Here is a 15327-nt window from a genome sequence, read left to right as displayed (position 1 = left end):
CCAGAATAACAGCGGAAGAACTTAGATCGAGGTTTCCAGAAGAAACCCTAACTTTAACCAAATTAGCAAACCCGAAAATCAAAATGTAGGATTCCGAAGAGGAATACGCCCTTAGATCTGAATAGATCAAACAATTAATCGAATCAATAATCATCGATTTGCTTTGATATCATGTAAGAAATCCAACTAGATATAGATCTTACAATAATATTTGTAAGATGATTATTATTATTATTATTATTATTATTATTATTATTATTATTATTCAGTTTTAAATAATAAAATAATAATCTAATCACCAGGATGATGATAAGAATAACAACAGAAATATGTATATTAAATTGTTTTACAGATTATTACAAATCGAATATAGAGAGCAGAAAAAAGAGAAAATATGTGTGTGAAAGATAATCGGGTTAAGAACCATAATCGGAGCAGATGTGTGTTTATATACACATCAAGATTCATCTTTGAACAACTTTAGTCCTTTATCTTCTGCTTTAATCATTTCAGCCCCTCAACATCAACATCTTTAGACTTATGTTACAAGCAGTCCCTTAACTTTGTAATACTACAATTAAAACATAAAACTTAATTAGAATAAAGTTTAACTTGTTTATTTGAATAAAAATCACAACACACGAAATCATTGAAAACCCACAAACCAACTACTACTTTTATTATTCCTTAGAATCATAGCTAACGAAAACAAAATTACTTTTTTGCAAGATATAAATGAGAACTCGGTCAATTAGGTAATAAAGGTTAAGATATTATTTTTCTGAAGAGTTTGTATAAAAGAAACTTTGCTACACCATCTAGTTTTAATATGATTTAGCATTTAATCTTTAGATTTGAATATCTCAATTATTTTTTAAGTATATTTTTACATGTTAACGTATAAGTATTTTTTTTTTTGTTCTATATATATATAATTCTTATATTGATAATGTCGTAAAACCCGTGTATTTGACACGAGTCTAAATTCTAGTATAATATTAAATATAAAATGGGAAGTCAAAATCGCAACTAGAAAACACAAAATCGCAACGAGAAAGTAGAAAATCATAGTAAGAAAGTGCAAAGTAGCAATGATAAAGTATTTAATCGCAATAGGAAAGTGAAGAAATGCTAAGAAAAAGTACAAAAATGAGACGAGAATGTGCAAAATCACAATGAGAAAGTACAAGATCGCAACCAGAAAGCCAAAATCGGAATGAGAATGTACAAAATCGTAACGAGAAAGTACAAAATCGCAATGAAAAAATCAATGTGGCGATTTTTACTTTTTCATTTTGATTTTGGCTTTTTCATTGCGATTTTATACTCTCATTGCGATTTTGTATTTTTTTTTCATTATGATTTTGTGCTTTTCATTGTGATTTTGATATTGAATTGCATTTTTTAACATATTATTGCGATTTTGGCTTTCCTATTGTGAATATTGTTTTATGATTGCGATTTTTAATTTTTTTCTTGCGATTTTCTTGGTTTTTTTTTTAAAATCCAAAAACTCTAATTAAAATTGTATATTTTTGAAAATGAAATTTGGTTATTAGTGTGATTCTCTCTTATTATGAATCTTAGTTAGTTGAAGTGATTCTCTGGCAATTTTGATAATTGAGAGGTCAATGGTTTAAATTTTAAGTTATAAAAAAAAAACCAACAACACGATGACTGCAACGCCGCAACGGTACGCAGGGTATTCAAATTAGTCGCTCAAAAACAAAAGTTAATAATAGTATAATACTATAATACTTATTCCCAATTATTTAACAAACTCCGTTAAATTGGTCCATTATTTGATACTAACCTTCTAAGGCCGAAGGTCCTTCTAAAACCAACATCTTTTATCTCTAGGTAAAGACAACCATTGCCACAACGCAGCATAGTTCAAACTCAAAAGGTGACATCATCTTTACATGTGTAGATGACTTCAGCTGTGAAGCATGAAAATATACGACCATATCCATTCATGCAGGTGTCAAACGAACAGTGATCAGGTATTATACAGAACTACGAGTACTCTATATACTTAACAGGTGATAGTGATAAAATAAAATCCATATAAATAGCAAGCACAAACTGGACTTTCATGAGAGGGTGGCCATCCAACTTATAACCTGTCAATGGCCTAACAATGTAAACCTACTGCCTACTGGACCATATTGGCATATTGTATCACAAACAGTCAAGTCGAATAAACCAGAAATTAGACAAAACGAAGGATTGATCGCTTTTTCTGTGTCTTCCATGACGGCAGCTCTCCACTATCACTGCTTCCATTATCCATTCCAAGATGCTCGCTCATTGGGGACCTTGGCCTTTTTAACGTTGACCCTGACCTACGTGGGGTTGTTCCCTCATTTACGCTTACTACCTCCACTACATCATTTTCTACAACGTTAAGGTTGTTAGGAGTTGCGGGTTGTTCCCTTCTTGTTTTACCCGGATGAGATTTCGAGCTATGCTCACCTTGTTCAGCAACCTTCATATATTGCACATCGCTGATTGTATCAGCATACACTACCTCTTTCCTACGTCTTTTTCCAGATATATTTGCAGTTTCATAGTCAAACCCTTTACCCCTCATGTCTTTTGGATTGTCAGGTTTAGTAAAAGCCCACTCAGGTACCTCATGATCTTCCATAAGGCGAGATCTGTACCTCTCTTTTTGCCTTCTTTCCTCATCCATCTTCTCGAAAAGCCAGAACTCTTCTTCTGACCGGGCTGTTAGACGATTAATTTCTCTCTCACTTGGTGTATCTGTTCCAAGGGAACTTGAACCCTTGCGCATTACCTCCTTCAGCGCCTCTTTCCTATCTTGAGCTGCAAAAGTAAACAAACATCAATTACTACTTTTAGCAACTATGACAATTACATATAAATGGGTGATTTGATTCATGTTTTATTTTAAACATGTGAACTCGTAGAGTAAACTAAAAGGAGACCAAAATGGGTTGAAAAGACTACAGTCGAACTTTGATACATACAACCTCCAAAATCGTTGTAATCAAAAATATATATAACACATGTAGAAAGATTGTTATTGTTATCACAAAACAACGCATTCAGACGGCAAAAGTAACCTGATTTGACCAAACTCGTCTTGCCACCTCTAATGTTAGCCTCATCTCAATTCACTTAAAAACGTGATTAACAATAAGGGACAACAAGTTAGTTAAACATGCACCTATTATTATATTGGGGCTATAAACGAACTGAACGAACATTCAAGGAACAGTTCATAAACCATTCGGTGGGAAGTTCGTTCATGCTTGTTGTTTAGTTAAATGAACAAACACGAACAAAAAAATTTGTCTGTTTTGTTAAATTAATGAACATGAGAATAGCTCTAAAACCTACTCCTAGTACTCTAGTAGCTTACTCTCTAGAATCTTATTTTTATAAATAAGCTCTAAACAGATGACTAACCAAATGAAGCTAGAAGCTTAAACTTTCTTATTGCTTTTTATCAACAAGCTGAAGCTAAAATAATCTCTTTGCCAAATATACTCAAAATGTAAACAGGCCAACTACATGAAGGTTTTCCCAAACATATTTATTATTCACACAGAAAACCTTCCAAACCATTTAAATCATAGCTAAAGTATCATTGATATAAGATGTCACATAATTATTAACCAATAAAACTCTAATAGAATATATGAGTTAAAGATTATCATTTAGCACGTTAATAAACAATTTTATTATATATTAAATGGGATAATTAATAGATGTTAGTTTGAAAGAAGACTAACGTGTGGAAGTTGTATTGAACATTCCAGCCTGTATCACTTTAGCATCAATGCCCATTTTCTGTTTTGCGCGTTCCAATATCACCTCTTCAATTGAGCCGACACTGACCAAAACAAACACCTTCACTTCCTTTTTTTGACCAATACGATGTGCACGATCCTCTGCTTGTTGATCCATCTGTGGATTCCAGTCACTATCAAATATAATCACAGTATCAGCTGTCTGTAAATTGAGACCAAGACCTCCGGCACGAGTACTTAAAGAAAACAGGAAGTAAGGAGAGTCAGGCGCATTAAATTGCTTTAGCAAAGTGCCTCTTTCTTCGGTTTTTGTTGATCCATCAAGCCTAAGATATTTAAATCCATGAAGTTGGAGATACACATCAAGAATGTCCATGAGTTTAGTCATTTGAGAGAAAAGTAGAACTCTATGCCCAGCTCTATGAAGTTTAGGCAATAAACGGTCAAGAAGCTCAAATTTTCCTGATGCTCTGACAATTTCTTCTTTTCGCCATATGTTATAATCACCCGTAAATAGATAAGGATGGTTACAACATTTTCTGAGCTGCATTGTCAGGTTCTGTAAACTTTTGGATTTACCCGTTCCTGCAAATAGAATTGCTGTTAGTTTTAACAAAATTTAATCATTTTAGTAATCATGTAATTTAGAAATAGAATGAACAGCCAAGAAACATAACACAATTTTTTCTTAATGTTAAGTCCGGTATATATCAATTATCCCAGTTAAGACAATACCCCGCTGCCTAGGCTGAGTTATGAGTTAACAACACTACCACACCAAACAGCGCTATTAGGACAAGTTTCAAAAAGAGTGACCAAGGCCCAGTTTATACCTTTTTTTTTAAGTGTGAATTATTCACGAATATTGGGAGCTCTAGCATACTATATACGTTGTCTTAAGCGGGTCTACCCTAGAGAGCCTCGTCATAAAATAGATCCCATATTTAAATCCTCGAATCGAAACCTCCATCACCCAGAGATCTTGAAGGTAAATCTCACCCTGTCCCACCATAGATGGAAATTAAATACCAGTGGCCACCCTCAAATATGCTCAGGGTAGAACTCGAACCTGAGACCCTTTATGAGGAAACAAGTCTAGTTGCCACTAGACATTTGGTGGTGGTTCAGTTTAGTCTATTCTGACGGCCAGAATGATTACTTTTCTTCAAGCTGTATAGCATCTTTACCCCTTATAACAACCACCACATTCCTTGATAAGCCAAGCAACTAGAGAAGCTGATTAAACGAATAGAATGCCAATCGAAAAAGGAAAAGGGGACTCGGCCCATTTCTGACGATACTTAGCGGATACACAACCTCTTTTGTATAGCCATAGAAGCCATATCAAAAGAGGTTGAAGGTTGTCAAATGTCAATGGACAACAAGTATAAAGGTACATGATAAAGATCCTAGCATATACAAAGAAGCAGTCTAACAAGCCATATGGAAACAGCCTATCTATGCAATAAACTGTGTTAAACATTCTGACAGTGCAAAATATTTCAAGCACACTCAGGGCCCTTTTGCGAGTATAAAATATTTCAAGTTTTTCATTTTCTAATTTTTTAGAAAATGAAAGGGGTTTTTTATTTTCTAAAAAACAAATTAAAATTTTGAAAACGCGTTCTAATTAGAAAACTAAAAAACATGTTACAGATGTGGGGGGGAGGGGGAGGGGTGAAATGGAAAATGAAAATGGAAAACAAGAAAAAGATGTTTTCAAGTTTTCTATTAAAAAGTGGAAAACATTGATTTTTGTTTTCTAGGAAAACATTCTTAGAAAACAATGATTAGAACGCGTTTTCTGGTTTTCATGTTTTCTTGGAAAACAAAAATGAAAAATAGAGGGGTATTTTCTGCAACCAAACGCGCCCTCACATTTTCTGATTTGCACCTCTCTGTCGCTACACTCAACCATACTCAGGCAGGCAAGTGCAGTTCGTTTCTATCTATTAAAACCTTAATATGCTTATCAAACCAGTACACTCAGGTAGCTTTTTTTAATCCGAACAGGCCTAATTACTTGCCATGGCCAAATGAGCAAAATCGACCTACACTATTCGTTGGATTGAAAGGCTGGAAAGGAACTGGAAATGGAGGCCAGGAAAAAACCTAATGTTCAGATTTAAGTAAACAAAATAAAATAGGACAAACGTTTCAAATTCAAGTCCTTAAAAATTAGATTTAGGAACCCACTAATCCCAAAATACTATTAACCTACAGGCCTTAATTTCGCCAAAATTGCTGGATAACTCGTAAAAAACACTAATCAAACTGAATGAATAAGTTTCAAACATATCAAACTGGAGCCTAGGTTTGATCAGATTACTCAATTTAAGCCAAATTCTGCATACAACTAACTCCAAGAACATTCTAAGCTATTGCACATACAGGGACAAATTTAAGGTTTTGTATACAACTTTTGGCAGACTGGTTACACGGCTATAGAAAAGTTATTTGTACTATTGCATCTCGAATTGTCATCATAATTAAGAAATTAGTAGAAATGCAATCACCTAACAATGAAATCAAATTTAAAGAAATTAGTAGATTTGTTTTTAATTAAATTACTGGTTACAAGTTGCAATATTCAAGGTGATCCTTGACCAAAAGGCTATGGGTTCTAGTGTATCTGGTGATGTGTGTGTACAGTTCCCTTTAAAAAACAAAAGATTAGGCCCGTTACTTGCTTTTTTACATTGAACTTAGGGCGCTACAAATAATATCTGAGAATGCATTATTTAATCATGACCCAGATGTCAATTTCTTAATATTGCTTTTCCTACAAAAGATCAAGCTTGATTAATTTTGCACACACACACACAAAATGTATGCATACATAGATACATCGAACACTTGCCATTACAACTTCAAAAGTTGTCGCATTATCATACCAAAGCATATAGCTTTTGGATTATGCACATCATTTATACCCAAAACTGAAATGCAAGATTAAAACGCTTCCGAAAGAAGAATCAGATTTTGTCCTTCACCCAAAGAGCTTGTCATGTTCATAAACTACGTTTACTGACAATATATTACACATTTAAGGGGTAAAAGTGACTAACCAGTATCCAATCCGACCCTTCCAACATCAGTAACTTGCTGGTAGTATACTTTCTGCCATGCTGACATGTCACATTTTAGTATGGTCTGTGTTTTCACTGGAAGGTCCTTTTCCACCTCATCTTTCTTTCTTCTCAATATAAATGGCCGTATAACCTAAATATTTTAGCATAAAAATTCAGTTAAAACAGATCATGGCAAAAAAGAGTATACATGACCCAAAAAAGCCCTACCTGGTGTAGGCGACGAATGATCAACAGCTCTTCTTCATCTGTTATAGTAACATCGCATTTATCCGCAAATGGTGCATTAAACCACTCCTCAAAATTCTCAACTGAATTAAAAATGGTTGGAAGAAGAAAATTAAGCAGGGACCACAGTTCTTGTAAAGTATTCTGTATTGGAGTGCCAGTTAACAGAAGTCTCCTCCGAATTTGGTAGCTGCAATAGATTGCTTGATTAGTTAGAGTTTTGTTGTTATTTGCTCATATACTAAACAAATTTTTTTTTATTAGGAATCAGAAACATATGTATTCAATGAAGAATATCTACCCGCACGCTACCACAAGAACTGATCGTAAAATTGATATTTACATTAACACAAACAAACTAACAAAGACACTTTAATAACATTGATATGATGTCTTACCATATGCCATATACCAACATAGCATATAACAATAACTACATTGGTGCAAATAACAACACTTCATTACAAATGATGTTACAGCTAACTATGAGTCGTATACAGACATAATATGTACCCAAAATATAAAAAACATCCAAATATAATAGAAAAAAATCATAACAAGTATAGCTACTTTATCTATATGTATAACCCATTTTATTTATGGAAACAAAAAAATTATGAGAACGTAGACGCTATTTAAAAGCTAGCCAAGCTACCTGGTTCAATGTCAAGTGAACAGTAAACCATTTATAAATATTACTTTTTATTTATTTACATACTATCTGTAAACTTTCAAAGATGTTAAATAGACAATTTTATAGCCAAAATCAATTAATAATAATAAAAAAATGATTTGGTGGGTCCCGGCACAGTGCTACCTTAAATGAAATAGGCGGGGGTTCGAATCTTTGTTCCCCAACCAAGGTTTCTCGACTTGCTTTTCACTTTCTTTAGCTTATGTATGAGGCCATAAGGCGGAATTGAACTATGCGATATTTATAAAATAAAACTTAACTTAAACCTAACTGATTCTGGGTGCTATAATGTTTTTTGATTTGTATATATTTGTTCTCACATTATTCGATATGATGCGCTTGAGCTTTTAACAACTTTGGTAGGGTACCATTCATTATAATAGACGTTTAGTCATAATGAAGATGCTCAATAGTAAACCAACTTGTTTAATATAAAAAAGACGTCGGAGGTTTTACTAGTTTTACACAATAAAAACACACGTCGAGTGACTTTTGATCAAATTTACCTGTTTTAAGCTAACATGTTGAGCAACTTTTGACCAAAATTTAACTGTTTTAAACTATGTTTGACAAATTATAAACAAAAAACAACCCAATCTGACCCATTCACAAGGAATTAAGTCAAAATTGCCAGCCCTAGTGGGTAACAGCCATGGGAGTATATTAACGCAACATACCCGGAAACAAGAGTCTTTGCAAGCACAGATTCTGAGTTCTTCAACCGATGTCCTTCATCCACAACCATGTAGTACCAAGGAATTTTCTTCAGGAATGATTTGTCTCTCATTATAAGATCATAATGAGTGATGAGCACATTAAATTTTCCTTCTAATAACTCTTCTCTCATTGCTTTTCTCTCATCTTGACGCCCATCATACAGATAAGCAGAAATACTGATAAAAGCAATGAAATCAGTATGGAATTATCATATTGAAAACCCAATTGAATTAAAATGTACGTACACAAACACTTCCTATTAGAAGTGGCAATATGGACATGTAGCCATGTAGGGCCATTGAGTAGCAAGTCAAAACAGGCTTGTGTTAAAATTAGGTCATTCTTAGCATGAGTTTAAAAGGACCTCGTCAGGTTGGTAGACCCAAAAAAATTTTGCCCTTTTAAATTAAAAACTTTCTATGAACACTTAATGTGGTAACTATGACTACAAAGGCATATTATAGTAGTGTTATAGTAATACTCTCAATCTTTGGATAAATGATTTTGATAAGAGGTTTTAGCTTCAGATAGACTTTGGGACATTTCAACCTATTTGGCATGCCTCCCATTTAAGTAAACTTCTTTTTTATCGCCCATTCTGCCCTATTTAAGGGGGAAAAAACATGAAACAAATTGACCCTTTCAAAAAATAATGGGTCAAAGTCACCCATCATACCTAGGAACCCATGTTGAAAATTCATTAATCCAATTTGGTAGCACAGCTTTTGGGGCCACAATTAAATGGGGTCCAGTCACCCCCTTGTTTTCCATAAGATATGCTATCAAAGAGATAGTTTGAATTGTCTTCCCCAATCCCATTTCATCGGCCAATATTCCATTGAGATTGTTATTGGATAAAGACACCATCCACTGGAGCCCTTCTATCTGATAGTTTCTTAGTTCGCCGCCTTGAAGAAGTGAAGGCTGCTCAGTTACCTGTAGGATTTAAATTATAGTGAGTATTCTGTAGTAATTATGGTGAAGCCAATTATAGAGCGTTCACCGGTTATGTGAAATAATAATCAGCTATAACACATTGCAGAAGATGGTGTTTCCGAATTCTAATTATTAAGGGGGTGTTTGTTATTGCGATCACAAAACATATTTTGCGTTTTCAAAATTAATTCTGCGTTTTGAAAAAGCATGCATGTACATGCTTCTCCAAAACTGCTTTTTCATAGTAAATAATTACTTTTTCACACAAACACTCTTTTAGATTATTTGCGTTTTACAAAAGCAATAATCAGATAATCACTTTAAAATGCAATCCTAAACGCCCTCTAAAGAAGCTAATCAATAAACATCCACAAAAACACATTTTTATATATCGATGTAGCTTAATAACTTAAAACAAGTATTAAAAATTCCCTATCAACGTATTCCTTTCCTTCATTTTTATAATGCATACTTCCAACAAAAACTTTCTTGGAAGCACTATAAACAATGAAAGCATAGGTGAAAACTCTTTAAAATGAGGATAGAATATAACAGTTATTATATAACTTGAGCTTTTCTAAATGGGTGATGATCCGTAGATCACTATTTTTAAGCCATACACAACCAAACATGCTTTAAGGTGTTGTTATTGGGTGATGATCCGTATTTGAAAATACTAGGTCCTGCTGCAGCTGTTCTTAAACTGATTATTGAACCTTATAGAATCACACGACCAGAGTAAGAATCAATCTATCTATCTAAACTCTTAGGGTATGTTTGGTAAAACTAGCTGGTGCTGGTAGCTGAAGCTTTTTAGATATATTTAGGTGTTTAGGAGATTAGCTGAAGTTTTGATAAAATGTGTAAAATGACAACAATGGACATAAATAAATACATGTAACAGTAAATTTGTAAATGTAACACATAAGTTAAAGCATTACAAAGATACCCTTTCTATTTTATGGCTACTCTGGTAATAGAATAAAGCAGATGTGTATGTACGATATATATCTGTATATGTAGGAAGGAGTCGTAACCAGTTAAAAAATTAGTCTACCAGGATAACAAACCCTCGGAATCTTAGTTCATTCTTGGAAAAAATTGGGTAATTATAACTTATGATGTTTGTATCTTGTTAGAAACTTTTTTGGATTTAACTTTTTCAAACATTGTACCCCCTTTCAATCATGAGTTCATGACTTAACCTGGTAGCCTTGGCAGCCCTTGGTTTCATTAATACAACATACTTTGCAATTCAATATATATATATATATATATATACTGTTGGGCAGTCATCTTTTAGTATAATACCTTTTCCTGAATCGAATGGATGGCTGAATTATATTGCCGCTGACCTTCAAGTAAATCAGATGTCTTTACTCCGTTGTCATCGACCACGACTAAATCATCATCCTCGTCAGGAACTGATTCCACATTCTCTGTAGCAGATGTATCACGTAAGTTTGCTAATGGACCCTTCAAAGGTTCAATACCATCATGCTCGGCATCTTTTTGACGTCGAACAGCAGCTCCTAATCTGACAAGCAGATCATTTGTTTTCCCTAAAAGCAATGTTAGCCGTTCATTCTTACTTTCCTCAACCATTTTCATATAGGCTTCTTGGTCATCTGACTTCAAAGCTTGAAACCTCAATTTTTCTTGTCGACTAGCACGTTGCCTTTGCCTTGCATGCCATGCCTAAAGGGTACAGATATATATTAAAAAACCATAAGATGCAAAATAAAATCACATTCAGCAAAGAGAAACTTGAGGTGAAAAGTTGGCCCTCTGGAAAACAGATAAAAGTGCCTTTCAGCAAGTGTATAAGTAGCTAGTGATTCAAAAAATAATTACAACAAATTTATCATTCAGTAATAATTTTATTAGTTTAAAAAATGATATAGAAGGTTTTATGAACTAAACATACAATTTCGGTCTGACCCATTCAACCTGTTTGACATGTCATCTTTTAAGCTAACTTTTTATATTTACCCATTACACCTTCTAGATAAGATGTAACCCGAATAGTCTCATTTATAAACGACACGTTCACAAACATATGTATATAGGAGAATAGTTTGCATACATGAACACCATCATTGCGTTGCCTTCGACGTTTCTGAGAGGCCGCTACTTGCAACGGCAATTCACGAGATCCATTAAGTATTTCTGCAAAAAATTTCCTCTTCCTGGTTTCTACTCTGTTCTTTTCATCTTCCTCTAACTTTGAAAGTCTCTGTAACAAGTCATGGTGTGCGATAAGCATTGATATTTATGACATGAATAAACAAAAAATCTTTTTTATAGCAGAACAAATGATCATTGTATGGTTAACCACAATGTACACTGGTGTACCTGCTACTTGTAGCTAAGCTGATATTTTTTTCCTACAATTTATCTTCCTGTATGACTAAAAACTAAAAGCTAAAGGAGTATGGCACAAGGTACACACACTAAACTTCAAAAAAAGTCAAATACAAAAAGTTAAACATTTAGATAAAAAGGAAAAAATGACTCACAATGTTTCTTATGAAACAGATGAGACAACAAGCGACCATAAAAGATTTTGTAAAATTGAGTGTTTCTTCTAACGGGTGTAAATTAGTGAACATGGCATGATAATTTGACCTAAGCCCATAACATACATTTCCACTGATATGGTTTAACAGATGTTTATCGCAGAACCAAAACAGGTTCGGACTTCAGGTTAAGTAGAAGATGTATATTTAGAATGAACCCGAGGTCCCAAACACATACTGTGCAAAAAAGTGAAGTTATTGCACATATTTAGAGTGTCGGAACAATTACTAAGATTTTATGCTTACCTAATAATTTAAATGAAACGATTTAAAAGGTTTTAACTCTTTAAGCTTACACTTTAGACGATTTTCACCCTTTGAACCATTTCCTTTTTAGCTAATTTTTTTTCTATTCTATCCATTTTAACCGTTAAAGATAAACCATAACCCAAAATCAACCTATTTATGGATTAAAATCACCACATCTAGTTTAATGAAATACTAGAAAGAAAACAAAGATGTGCTATCAAGATTTCTACAGATGAAAGAAAAAAGATACGGTAAAAGGTAGAGAACTACCTCAGCATCTCGTTTCTTCTTCAGATGATTATCGTCAAAAGCAAAAGCATCTCCCACGCCATAAGAAGGGCGAGGCAGGCGCATCATATCCCAATCAAAGAGTTGCTTCTCTGGATAGACACAGTTTAAGCACAACGTGTATTCTGAGCTAACACTTGATCTCACTTTTCGTTGCAACTCAGCTAGCTGTAACGTGTAACACACATGTCAGAACTCATAAGAGTTAAAAGAAAAAAGTTGACTAAACAATACTACTAATGCATGATTGAAAGCTAGTATCAAAACAAGAATATAGCCGCATGCTAATTATATCAAGAACTATGCTGGAGATACCTTAAGCCCATAGAGTTCAAGCAAGCACTTTGACTGCAGGTCCTCACCTCTGTTTGTAGGCAGCTCTGAATTCAAAATGATAATGATAAAAAAAAATCAGTAAGCAGATTATTAGGAAAAAAACACAATCAAGTTTTCACCCTCTATTTGGTACTGGAAAAAAAAAACCATCTTTATCCTACAGACGCATAGACATTACTAACTTTTTTTAGATTAATACACCTATACACTAATCTACCAATAAACTAAAACAGGATTGATATATTACATGAACAACATGTGGCACTTTAATTGAGCAACACGTGTCCTCTACAAATATATTCAAAAATTAAACTTCTATTTAATTAACATATATATATATATATATAGTTACTTAATATGATTGAACAATTATATTAAAAATTACAAATGTTATCATAATTATTTTATTCATCAAATTTTGTAATCGATTTTATCCAACCAATTTAATATAGCTAAACACCAATTTATTTAGTTCTTAGTAATTATATAGACGTCTATTCGGTTATGATATATTATGCCAAAAATTTTTAATTACTTATGAACTGCTAATACATTATTATCCTAACTATTTTAATTCAATAATCTCATATAGTTGTTCAATTAACGACAAGAACGGTTTTTATGATAAATTGTCTCAGAATTCCCTTATTCTTTTTCCCTTACTTTTTATTTTCCAGATTCAATTCTTTATGTTTATTTATATATAGTAAGAACTTAAAACTTAAAGAAAATATAGTTATTTCACCATAAGGTTTGTATGGTTATTTCACTATATGAAGAATATACTTGATACTTGGTAGTTATTTTTTTACCACATCCAAATTATAATTTTTAATATAATTAAAATATAATCGTATAGATGTATAATAATTTATAGTCAATCCGTACATCGTACGGATATTGAGACTAGTTATTGTTATACATAGATGGATAAAGATAGTTAAAAGGTACTAATACTGAGGAATGGGTAACCTTCAAGTTGAGTCAAGCGACTCTGGATATGGGTCTGGAACCGATTATTCTGTACTTGTGCCATCTCAGAACCCGTAATGTGATTAGATCGATGCTTAACCAAAGCATCTTCAAGGTCTGCAATTAAATCTCCCCCATTCGAAGATGGTATGTCGTTATTCTGTAATCATCATAACAAACAAAAAAAAATCAAACATTCATACTTAGCGATACGCTTTAAACTAATATCTTAACTCAAGATTCCAAACCATTTCCTCTACACAACGAAAAAATCTATGATACAACTAAAGTAGCACTTTTATTTAGATTTAAGTGTATAAAAAATGTATTCGACTTTTGTCCTAAGTGTATGCATGAATCCAACTTAAAACGCTTCTATTGTGTATTCATCTTTCAGATATATCTACTATATGCGCATCGACTACAACATTCGCTGACGTCGCCTAAGCAAAAACCATTAGATACATATACGATTACAATATTTGAAGATTGGATACACAAAATACAATAAAAACATTCTGACTTGTATTCTATTTTCAAATACAGCAACCATATGTATGTATCAAGCATAGCATTTGCTGACGTGGCATCAGCAAAAGCCATACGACATCAATATTTGAGAATTGAATAGACACAATAAACGCATTCAGAGTTGTATACATACAATCGAGTATCATATATAAGATTTAAAAGAACTAAAAAATTAAAATAAAATAAATAATTGGAAACCCTAGAAAAAAAAAAGGAACTAACATTGGGGGAATCGAAATCATCGTCAGATCGGGTATCATATATAGAAGAAACCGCATCGAAAACATGAGAAGGAAGAGGGAGATTGCGAGAGAGAAAACTAAGAGCGGAAATCAGAGTTTTTGTGTCATCGATATCATATTCTTCTTCTTCTTCTTTTTGCTCATTCTTCTGGTGGTATGGAATCTCCAACAACACTTCTTGTTCAGTCATGGCGGGAGACACACTTAATAACACACACACGCCCCGTTTGCTTCTGTTTAATTTTTTGAATTTTGATTATTTTTTATTTGTTTTGTTTATTTTTTGTTTTAGTTTTTGAAGGGTGTTGAAAAGGGGGCATAAAAAACCCTGGTTTCTCTTTGGGCCGAATGTTTGTTTTATCTTTATCCTTAAATAATAAAGTATATTACAATTACAATTTTGGTCCCTGCTACGGTTATGAAATTATAATTTTTCTCCCTAGGAGTTTCATAAACTACATCTTTGGTCCAAAACATTTGCTCGTCAACGATTTTGGTCCAAATCGCTAACAATCATTTGTTTTGATGTCACGTGATATGCACAAGATGGATATATCGATGATGAGATGATGATGATTATATGACGGAATAAACAATGTAGATTCAAGTACACTTTTGGTTCTTTTGTTTTTTTTTTAACGGCAAAAATGAAATATTATATAAGAACGACCAACTAGCAAGGTGCTA

The 15327-nt window shown here is 33.2% G+C and overlaps 1 protein-coding gene across 1 annotated transcript; it reads right to left on the bottom strand.

Annotated features, from left to right (window-relative positions):
• Positions 1–1943: 1943 nt before the first annotated feature.
• Positions 1944–14971, bottom strand: LOC122599860 (probable ATP-dependent DNA helicase CHR12). Its single transcript, XM_043772451.1, has 12 exons — positions 14621–14971; positions 13868–14027; positions 12875–12939; positions 12542–12727; positions 11530–11679; positions 10755–11141; positions 9184–9443; positions 8468–8683; positions 7079–7286; positions 6848–7001; positions 3762–4364; positions 1944–2829 (listed from the first exon to the last, which is right to left on the bottom strand). The coding sequence occupies exons 1-12, from the start codon at positions 14828–14830 to the stop codon at positions 2213–2215; spliced, it is 3216 nt and encodes a 1071-aa protein (XP_043628386.1). The 5' UTR covers positions 14831–14971; the 3' UTR covers positions 1944–2212.
• Between the last annotated feature and the right edge of the window lie 356 nt (positions 14972–15327).

Source organism: Erigeron canadensis, chromosome 5 (assembly GCF_010389155.1).
Source record: "Erigeron canadensis isolate Cc75 chromosome 5, C_canadensis_v1, whole genome shotgun sequence".
NCBI lineage: Eukaryota > Viridiplantae > Streptophyta > Magnoliopsida > Asterales > Asteraceae > Erigeron > Erigeron canadensis.
The sequence above is the reverse complement of the archived record's forward strand: the minus strand, read 5'-3'. Positions and strand labels throughout refer to the sequence as shown.

Coding starts and splice junctions, on each gene's coding strand:
- LOC122599860 (XM_043772451.1), bottom strand. CDS start 14,830: ATGACTGAACAAGAAGTGTTGTTGGAGATTCCATACCACCAGAAGAAT. Junction 11,680..12,541: donor AGAAGAAACGAGATGCTGAG/GTAGTTCTCTAC, acceptor GACTTGTTACAG/AGACTTTCAAAGTTAGAGGA. Junction 8,684..9,183: donor TTTTCAACATGGGTTCCTAG/GTATGATGGGTG, acceptor TGCTTTTATCAG/TATTTCTGCTTATCTGTATG.